This window comes from Lachnellula hyalina (assembly GCF_007821495.1).
Source record: "Lachnellula hyalina strain CBS 185.66 chromosome Unknown contig00063, whole genome shotgun sequence".
In the NCBI taxonomy this organism is placed as follows: domain Eukaryota; kingdom Fungi; phylum Ascomycota; class Leotiomycetes; order Helotiales; family Lachnaceae; genus Lachnellula; species Lachnellula hyalina.
Window position 1 is genome coordinate 44,643 of NW_022157177.1, and position 11,235 is coordinate 55,877.

General features: G+C 45.6%; 1 protein-coding gene across 1 annotated transcript; it reads right to left on the minus strand.

Moving 5' to 3' along the window:
- Positions 1-4,623: 4,623 nt before the first annotated feature.
- Positions 4,624-5,747, minus strand: LHYA1_G004709 (uncharacterized protein; the record flags this gene model as incomplete). The annotated part of the gene is made up of 3 exons (XM_031149666.1): positions 4,624-4,668; positions 4,721-5,483; positions 5,533-5,747. 3 exons carry the CDS (start codon positions 5,745-5,747, stop codon positions 4,624-4,626), a joined length of 1,023 nt encoding a protein of 340 aa, XP_031005516.1.
- Positions 5,748-11,235: the final 5,488 nt, after the last annotated feature.

Below are 11,235 nucleotides of genomic sequence, written 5' to 3' on the forward strand. Positions count from 1 at the left end.
CGGCTTATTTTTGGGCCCAGTGTACTATAGCAAGCTGAGATTTCAATCAAAAGCCAGGAGTCTCTCACATGGGCTTTTGCCCTACAAATTTATGCTCATTACACGGGTTTACAAACGTATTGAACCATGTGTCGTATCAGAACATAAAAGTTATACCGCGCAAGACTATGAAAATACCTCCAAATCCCGAGCTATCTGTATGTTGAGCAAGAGCGGCAAATAATAGGTAGTGACGATGACCGGACCGGTAGATTCGGTGATGACTCGGTGATACGAGAAGCCGAGACCTATAAAACCCCAAATGAGCAGCATCCATCAATCATTAAAACTCTCCTCTGTCAACCAAACCCTGCTATTCCGTACATAAACACAAATAATAAAAACTACCTGCATCCCACATATCACGTATCACGTATACTTACCTCACACACTCACTCCACCACGCACAATGGCAACAACCCTCCTCCTCCTCTCCCGCAACCCTATCTCCATATCCGACGCGCAAATCCAGCTCGTCGACGATGTGGACCTAGAAATCTACACCGGCACCAACACCTCAGACGTCCGCAGTGCCTTTGAGCTTTCCTCGACCGCGACCATCGACCACGTGTTTGTGGGCGCGAGCCTTGGCATCGAGAAGAAGCTGGAGATTGTGAGGGAGGTGCATGCGCTTAGTGGGGGCCGGACGAGTGTGCATCTGAAAGGGGGGAGTGGTGGTGCAGGCAGTGGGGGGAGTGGTAATGGTGGGGGAGGCACTAGGAGTGGTGTTGGACCGAAGGGATTTCTGCCGTTCGTTAAGGCGGTGCTTGGGGGGTTGAAGGAGCCGGTTGAGGAGGGTGCTTGATTTGGGAGGGTAGGGGAGGTGGTGGGGTTTGTATGATGGAGTTAATGGGTATTACGATGTTTATGATTGGGGGGGGGTGGTCTTGTGGTGTGCAAGTAGGTAGGTATCTTTTGGAGTTTGGGCTGGAAGATGCAAAGTAAGTCTTACAAATAGAAAGGGAATATTTAGAATGGGAGCGCTTTGCTCTAAATACCATGGAATTTTGTCCTAACATTATACAGACAGCTCGGAATTTGGAGATAGTCTCATAGTCTCGCGCAAATGGGCAATATGGAAATCTTGTCGCCATGGAGTGAGAAGTTCGGTTCGTATATCTGCAGACTACCGCCTCTGGCCATACTTGATTACTTCTTTATTTGGAAGCCCATTTTTCGCAGACAAGCAAATTTTCATTTCTATATACATGGCTTAGCAAATACGAGCAAAAAAACCATCTCGACTGTCCGGGTTTTCAACTAGCACAAGGTTCTCGAACCAAGCATCATCGTTGTGGAAGTCGTGCTCATTGGGTGGATGAGGCTTTTGGAACAGAAGAGACTATCGATAGCCATGGTGGTGATTCCGTTCCCGGATCTCATATACTGGCACATACAGCTCCATGGATCTGGACCATATCCAGCTGGCAAGATTCGGAGTCTCTACTAGGCTAGAGATGACGATATGGCCGGCTTCTCTGGGGAGTTTTCGTGGAATTTTCAGGTGGCATTTCATCTGCAAAGAGAGCGGACTTGCTTAATATTATTGAGGCATATACATTAGAAGCTATCAAACTTACGAGGAATGGTGTGTGTCGTGGCATCGTCAAGTGATCGCCAGATACGAAGTTTCTATTTCACAGCCCCATGGCAATAGCGGCATCTATGATATCATTGATTTCCAGTACATGACTGAGGAAGGAATGATAGGCTTGTTGCAGGATTTGGACCCGATTCGTGGCGTTGAATGCTTGCGATTATCTCAAGTGAGCAGAAGTCAACTTATGCAGTAGGACGGCTGGGTAGAAGTCCAGTTAGACCTGACAATGCTAGCCATCAACCTTTTCTTTAACATCTGGTCTGAGTTATCTCAATTACTGTTTCCTTCGCGATCGTAGCCGCCATTTTAGTTTTTATTTCAAGCTTACCAGCCTGTACTTTTGTACAGTGTGGTACTGGTAGTACATAGGTGTATAGACTAACCATATAAAGATGATTTTCAAGTGGAGGCATATTTTCTCGTGCGGGGGATGCGCTAGCAAGCCTGTCCATCCAAGAGCTTCTCACTGCCTCAAACACAGCAGGACGAGAGCCTTGAGATGGAAGATCGCAGAGACACGGCTGCGTAGTCACGCCGCACAGAAGCATTGCATAGCCTCACCCAATCCCGGCAACTGGAAAACTTATGATTTGAGACTTCCCGTAGATTTTTATCGCATCTTGATTTATTTTACGAAGTATGTAGGAACTCGCTCTTCTTTTACATTACGTCGTATCTAATTTTATCGAAGTCATTTCGCTCTTCTTCTCTATCCCCGGGCCCTTTTACCCAATCAGGGCATCTATTGCTGATGCTGAATGAACTAGTTTTATACCAGAACAGCTAATTATATGAGTCCCCTCTATATTACCAAATTCAATATAAAGCTAGCATTACCAGTAAATTTGCTTCTTTAGGAAATACAAAGTGGAGCACTCGATACATTCGACTAGCTTAGCAGTCCTTTCAATGACTCAATCGCGCTCCAAAGTACATCTATGCAGTCTATGCAGTGGCTGAGCGAGGCATATAATGAACTTTGAAACCGAGCAAGGTGGCACAATTCCATTTTTGAAGGCTGCTCCTCGTACTTGCTCTATCAGACTTGAATCTCTTTTTACAATTCCTTAACTGCTAGCTTTCGTCTGAAGTTTTTAGACTTCAGCTCATTATCCAGAGGCTCCCACGCCAAAGCGGAAAGATAACAACGTACGGAAATTAATCTTCTAGCAATAGATACGCAAATATTGGATTTGGAATACAGTGAGCAAGTGAAAGGAAACCATGGCATACAATTATTGCCCAACGGGCTCGCCTTGGAACACCAAAATCCTCATATTGCTATGGGGTTCTCAGGCTTGCTACTCGACTATTTGCTGCATTGTTAGTAGTGCTTTGATACCTAGCAAGGCAATCGATTACAGACAAGATGATGGATTCTCGAATACGTGGTACTTGACGTATGTCCCCCAACGCATCTCACTCATAAACACCCGTCCTTCATCTTTGTCCCTAAAATACATGGCCTAACATACTTTCAGGGCCGCATGTTGCACCGTAGCCTGTACGGCCATCACCTTGGGCTTAACAATACCCCAGATCGTCCACTTTAGAGCGAACCGTCTTCATCCCAAGTTCATGTTGGTGGCAAACGTCCTCTTGGCTCTTTTCTGGCTATCTGTTCTGACCACAGCTCCTATTGCTATGGATTGGGATTTGAATAGCACGTACTCGAGCTATAAGTATCCTATTTTCGATCGTTTCGATGGGGTTCTACTGATGGATTGCATTGCTGTGTTAGTAATCCTACCGCTAACCTCCTCAATTGAAGAGGCAATCAAGTTCACCGTGTGAGAGCTGACGTCTGCTACAGTGCGCCTTACTTCCTCGGCGTAATCTATACTTCCATCATCTTTGCCCGCTTCCAGAAGAACAAGAAGCTAGTTCCGGGGAACCAAGCGGGAAATAAACACTACCGCTACACATCCTCCACATCCCCTTGGAGCAACAAGGCCCTCGTCATCGGCTGGACGACACAGTGCGGCTTGTCCGTTATCTGCACGATAGGAATATGGGCGCTCTACCCGAGCAAGTTTGGTAGTTCAGATGAGGGCGATGCATTTGATACCTTCTACATCCTGTATTTTCCCCACCCCGACCTCATTAATTAACAACTTGACATCTCTAATACAAGACTCAGGACGGCGATCATGACGGCCACTGCGACGGGCGTCTCTCTCTGCTTCATGATCCCACAAATCATCGTGTGGAGACGAAATCATCTACATCCGCTAGGTGTACTCATTATGTCTGTTTTAGCGTCAGCACTTTGGTGCACTATTCTCATACTGGCAGGAGTTGGTATAGACGCGAGGCAATCTGAGGCAGAAAATCACTCTTTTGATAAGTGGGAAGGCATCATGTTGTTCGATGAGTTGATTATGTATGTCCTCCCTCCCCAGACAGATCTGCCGGGATATGCTAACTGTTATTGACAGGATACCATATTTATTCGGAATGATCTACGCCATTGGGGTTTTTAGGAAATTTAAGAAAAGCCAAAAACTTGCAAGGACGAGACAAATTGCCGGGAAAGATGACATGGACATAGAGTTGGGAGTGAAATATGATGCTATTATGAAGGGTGCAAGTGAGAGGAGGGGTGGTCCGAGCCTCGATAGCTGAGCTACGAATACTTAATGTCGCCTGGCATTCCTCTTGGGATGAGAGAAATATTGTTTGCGGATGGGCATTAGGCTGTGGTAATTATAATGAAATGATGAGAATGTAAAGGAGCAATAGTCCAAATGACAGAGAAATGACAAACGAAGATCTGAATTCTGATGTACGAGTTGGAACATGCTTGAGAAATGACATCTCAAAGAGAGTTTTCGTAAGTGGTAGGAGAACTTGATCTGTTTTCAAGCATCTAAGAGGCCCTGTTAAAGAGAATACGAACCATACCTGTGATTTGCATGCTCTTGGATGAAAGTTGTGAAGTCTTCTTATCTGCGTCAAATTGATATCATAAATTGTGGAAGTTTCTATGTAGCACTCGTAAATGGGACCTGTTCATTACCAACGACAGTCTAAAGCTCTAATTAGGACCTGAATTCACTAAATAAGGGGCATTCGACGTACCTTCAAAACATTTCCAATTCCTGTAACTTCCCCAGAAGCATTGGCTCCCATGATGTTTGCGAAGTTCGTGGACATCAGCTGTACACCAGAAACAAAGTCCTTGTTATCAAATGCGCAATGGCCTCCTCCATTCGGCGTATTATCAACAGTCTGCAAGGCGCCGACTTGTGAAGCCGTGAGTCCGGCGTCCGTAGCGATTTTTTCATAAGCTGTAATTGCAAGAGGTATAGCGGGCTGTAACAAAGCCAGTTCGTCTTGAGTGCTTTGAAAATGCATTTTCATGGTGGCAAGATTGGCGGGATCGACGACGTCGACTTGTGGTGTGAGACCACCGCAATTCAAGGCCACTCCAGTCTTGTAGGTTGCGCCGAAAGCAGGCATAAAGAATCCAGAAAGGAGGAGAGAACCGCCCGAGACACCTGTAAAGAAGACATTTCCAGGGTCGAATGCAACATCTTGGGACAGCTGGGTTTGAATCAGGCTGTTGACTGCTGCTGCATGTGCCACTCCATCCGTTCGGTCAAGTCCAGATCCACCTCCCCAGAACAGGTCTTTGTTTGGTGCTAGGACTACAACGCCCATTAGGTTGTTTTGAAGGGCTTGGTTTGGGAAATCGAAGAACGATTGACCTCCATCGCCATGAAGAAGCACATTGAGACCCGCTGTGCCCGTAGAATTTGCAGTCGCCACACCACCTGTTACTCCTGAAGCGGCCGTGAATGAAGCTGCGGGACCACTGATTTTGTATCGAATCGAGAGGCCACTACCCAGATAAGTGATACGCTTTTGGGAAGGTGTATAGGGAGCAATACTTAATAGTGACGGTCTTGTCCAAGATCGTAGAACCATCTGTAGCTGTCGTAATCCCACCAGCTGCCGCCGCAGCTCCTCCGCCTGTCGCGGTAGTAGCAGTCGAAGCCGTGCTTGCCTGTCCCTTCTTCTTGGGAAGAGCATCGGCTGGAAAAGCGAAAAGCAAGAAAACTAGAAAAGATACAACGCCAGCCCAAGACTGTGGAATGATGGCCATAATGAAGAAACGTCCAGCGTTAAAATAAAAAAAAGATTGTAACAAAAAGACTGGACTGGAACGGAAGAGAAAACTCAGAACACAACGTAACTCCCCTCTAGATGACGATAAATTAATGCGTAAAAGCATGGCTATATCTTAAAGTAAGAATAACTTAGCGATACTGTACGTAAAGCATCTCTCTGAGCCCCAAACTGCCAAGTCCGTTTCCCCAAGGCGCGATCTGAGGTATCTTGCACGCTCTGATTCAAATCAGGAACCGAGGTTTGACTTGGCGCCGTTGGGAAGAACATCACTGGTGGCAGCGTATATTTGCGGACTAGGCTGAATGACCTTTGTCCCCTCTGAAGCTGCGTTTGGATGGTTGATCCTGAGTACTGTACATCTTTTCGAGCTGAAGTAGTTAGGTGGTTGGAAAGGAAAACAAGCAGGGCGTCGCTTCCGAGAGGCCCATTTTCGCTAGCTTTCCTAAGGGGCCAAGCCAAGTAGCTCCTTGAAACTACAGTGCACCACCAGCGTGCATGTAAAAATCTTCTGCGTGTGCACATTTCTACACATCGCGCATTACCTATTTAGACAATACGGAGCTTTTGACCATCGGAGTGTACTCACTTCCCAGATCAATAAGACCACAAGTATGTTTGCGCGAATGCGACTCCAGATAATGGCGACTCAGCGGCGTGTCTAGCCTTAATTCCCAGGCTTTGTTTCAACCCCGATTTAACATTCTGGCATTCCTGAGCTTATAGCAAAGAAACTTTTCAGTCTTAAAGAAGTCTTTCAAGGAAGTTTATTTCCGAATTCCTCAATCTGAGATAATCGTCCGAGCATATACTTTAGATTCCATCAATCGACAGGGGAAATTGTCCTGTATGAATCCAGGACTTATCTCGGATCGTCGATTTACAGGTCAAGCTGATGATTATATTTGCTTCCTTGGTTCTATTCGTCATACTTGATTCCTTGAAACCAAAATGCGAGCAAGGTCTCAGTCTCTTGGGATGAGCTTTTGAACAAGGGCTAGAATATTTTGAGCTGTTGCGAATGGATTGGATCAAAGGGCAGTTTACAAACCTCTGTATTTGGTGGGAATCTGCAGCGCAAGCCTAGTAGCACTCTAAGGTCCAATTTCAATTATTGAAAGCTAGAAAAAGGTTATTGATTTTTGCGGCGTTATTATAGGTTCTGTTCTGTTCTACTGTCATGTTGTCACGAGGATGGCACCACGAATTAATCTTGTCCCATCGAAGATTGTGTATAGGCCACACCTTCGTCTGAATGAGTTGTAGCGCAGCTCTAAACGGGTAACACAGTCTTGCAAATTTGATTATCTGCTAGTCTACTTACTTCTAGTGCTTTTGGCTTTAGTTTGAGGCATGGTTTAGGGGGAATTCCGAGACAGTTACCTCCACGTGGTGGAGGGTGTCAGTAGCCCTGTCTTCCAGTCCTGGTAAAACTAAAGCTCTCCAAGAAAGTGAAAAAGCGGTTGAGCAAACGGCACTTTGCATTCATAACTATTGATCGATATCCACTGATAAAAATGATACATGTACCTAACCCCCCAACTTTTTCATCTCCAGCGCTGGGTGTTCATTTAATCCGCAACATTGCACCGTAAACATACAGAGAATTTCTAAGTATGGTACTAAGTGCCTGAGATGCAAACAGCATAACCTTCAAACGAATGTAAGACCAACATGCGAAGGGATTTAACTAGCTGAGCCTAGACTTCGCTAAGGCACTCCTCGGTATCGCTGTAAGGCAATCAATTGAATCTGACTGCTACCTAAATACCTAGGGTAGTGGTGACAAATCCGAATCAATGTCCTGATTCTCGGGGGTGTGTTTGACCAATGACCGAACTCAAAGTCAATGTGTCTGATGGTGAATTGGTGGATGCCATTGACCTTTCTCGCCACTTAACCTTTTCAAGAAAGGGGAGCCATAGATATTCACATTGGTTTAGAAGAAAAAATAGGGTTGATTACGCATGTATTCAATATCTAAAAGTCCGCCTTGAGCTTGACACATACAACATCCTTCTTCAACCACCTTACATATCTACACCAAGAATAAGAAACCTACGCGGTGTAGTCGCCATCATGAGGCAGCCCGATATCACGCCAAATACGGTCCACGCACATGAAGTTATATCTAAACAAGACGCCCCAAGACGAGTTCAGAGCTCGAGCTTAGCTACTCCACCCTCTGGACGGCATCAAGCACAAGAACACCCGCATGATGGCAGTGCACCACGTTCTCCTGGCCAAACTGACAATTCAACACCAGTTGTTCCTCATGTCTCCGATCCTGCGCTCATTTGTTCCTGGCCAGGCTGTAGAAAACACCATACAAGTATCGACAGTAGGAAGAAGCATGAAAGGGATTGCTTTGGCGGATCCTCTACACGTCTTAACACACCTTTTATTTGCAACATGCCTTTTTGTCCTTGTGGAAACATTTATTTATCTACTAATTCCTGGTAAGCTTATTCTCAAATTTAAGAGCTGTTTTCCTCTACGGAAGCTAGGGAGCTGGAATATGTTTCAGGGGCCCACATTCCGCTTCTCGAGACTGTTCCAGGGCTCTTAGCTCTCTCCAAGCACTTTAGTTCCACTATGCTAATTCGTTGGTGTAGGCTTGCTCTTCACATTCAGCGAGAAAAGGCTCGAGAAAAGAGGAAGGCTATTTGCCAAGGCAATGTATTGCAATTGTGGCAGTGAATTCTTTAATAAACAGGGATTGAGTAAGCACTTGGCTGTTTTTCCGAGGAAGCATCTTGACAATCAACCCGGTCTAAAGGATTCCACAATGAATTTTGCCCAGGGTGCAGCTGGAAACCATCAAGCCCCAGAGGTTTCTGCTCCTTCCATGCTTCATCATAATGGCCTCCAAGCCTCCGGAGATCATGATGAAGTTGGAACAACGGCCAGTGTCTCACTCGAGCTAGGAAGTTCCAATATTGGCCGACGTGTCATGGATGGCCAGGAGCGGAGCTCAACTGACTCATTGAAGAGGAAATTCGTACGTGAAAGGAACTCCGCTATCACAGAATAATACTAACTCCCGGTGGCAAATAAGGCAACAAATATTGCCGGAACACCCCCAGAGCCTTCCAAGAGAGTTAGAGCAGGGCCGGCCACCAGTACCTTCCATCCCCCATTAACATACAACATATCGTACCGCAAGAACGATAACGACAAGATCGAAGATAGTGATTGCGAACTTCTCGCCATTAGGACACCCGCTTTCAGCTCAGTAAACACGGGTATAGTCCTCGCTGATTCTTTCCGGTTTGAAATTAAGAACATAGCCGAGCAATTCAACCAACACGCCGAGAATTTTGACAAGCTTGATGAATGGCACAAAGGTCAAATCCTGGCTCTCGAGAAGCTCAATGAGGAAGATCAGCAGACCATGCGCGAACTGCAGCAACATCGTGCAAATCATCTCGCTGAGATGGCGGGACTTTGCAAGACTCACAAGAATCAAATCGATACGTTGAGGGCGCTTCGGAAGCATGATCAGCAGACGGCCATCAAGAATTTGGAAGATAGTGAAGTTGCGCAATCCGCCAAGATTCAAGAAATCCGAGCGGGCTACGAGAACCAACTCGCGGAACTTAGGAAATCTCAAAAGAAAGATCTGGAGACTATTAAGACGTTCAAGAAAACCTCCGCTCAACGTATCGCTGACACCAAGAAGCTTCACCGAGGTTACAGAAGCAAGATCTCAAAGTTGGAAAAGTATAGGACGGTGAACCATGAGAGTATTGTGGATTTGGTGAAATCTCTCGAGGGCGGTATTAAAAGGGAGGAAAAACTCTATGCCGATTTCGAAAACCTTAGGGCGAAATACGAAGAGCTTAACACGGAACATCAAAGCCTGAAGGAGGTCTCAATTAGGCGTCTTAACAAACTCAAAGAGGCAAAGGAATGGCGGGAGAAAAAAGAAGCTGAGATGAAGACCCCGACCCAACAATCTGCCGAGCATGTTGCCGAACTTTTGAAATTGCAGGGAAACCTGTAACAAGCAGAACGACAGTCTACCAATCCTGATGTCGGAGGATCGAAGAGCACGGCGGATCAATCATGTACTAAGGCTCCTATAACAGATCAACAGGCGGAAGAGATCGACATTGCGAGACTCCAGAGAATGCACAAACGTGATCAAGACCAGATCAGCGCACTCAGTCAGTGTAGAAAGGGAGATGAAGCCAAGATTGCTGAGTTAGAGGAGCAAAACACGCAGATCAGTTCACTTGAGAAGGAGAACCAGGAATCGTCTGCTGAACTTGAGAAGCTCAAGGCCGTTCATCACCCTCGGAGTGTCGGCTGAAGGATTATTTTTGTAGGAGGGCTTTACATGAGTAATTTTCTATTTTCATTTTTGTATGAGCTTCGCAGACATGAGTGGCTTTTTGATGAATCATTAGAAATTGAGTTTGATTTCGGGGGGGTGTGGATGGATGGTATAATTTGAGTGTCAGCTCTCATATAATACAATAGTAAATTGCATGCACAACTCTAGCGTATCTTGACTCAAGTAATAAGTCGTTGAAAACGGCCTGAATATACATGCGGGGTACTATACGATACTTCGCTTGGCCCGAGCCCCACTTGGCAATGTCTCCCAGCGAATCTATTGCTTACAATAGCACGAGATTGATCCATACTTGTCTTCTACTATAACTGATCGTCATTTAGTCATGCTATACGATATATCCCTCGAGAGAACAGAAACAAAAATCTCCGTAACTTGAATAAGTTGAACTGATAGGCTACTAGCTCATCCCGGGGGCCGCGGGGGAACAGTTGAAGCACCCAATCTATAAGCACTGATTGAAAATTTAGTGTGTACAAAAGCCAGAGAAGAGCCGGCCTGTGGTCAGGTAAATTCATAATATTCGCTATTCTCCTGTGGCATTGAGAGCTTTGAAGGACTAGCTTGTAATACGCCAAGAAAAAGAGTTCGATTGAGACACTAAGACATTCGAACAGTAATTTGACACGCATAGCTGACCCTTTACACCATATGTTCAGACTCCGAAGATTTGAGCAAGGGGTGGATGATTGATCACCTGAGACAAAAACAACTCGAACATCAATAAGCGCAGGGAATAGAGAATAAAAGTCAAAGAAAAACGTATCGAAGAGGAACGAACAGTATAAGCAAATAAAGACCGGAAATGATGCATGCCCAGAAGTGTTTAGAGAGCAAGAGAGCCTCTAAGTTGTTGGACTATCCATGTATGAAATGTTGAATGACCACGCCTCACTTCGACGATGCAAAGCATCTGAGATCTACAATGATCTATTAAGGCACAGTTTGCGAGCCCTGTAGCTTCGATAATCGATATTAATGTCTGTACACCCCCACAACTTCTCAAATCCAAAGCGCACAGAGTATCCCATAGCAAGCGGGCTTCAAATCGAGATCCTCTCAAGGCCCTGTTTCTCAAGGCTTCCTTTCACTTTTCCTGATGACT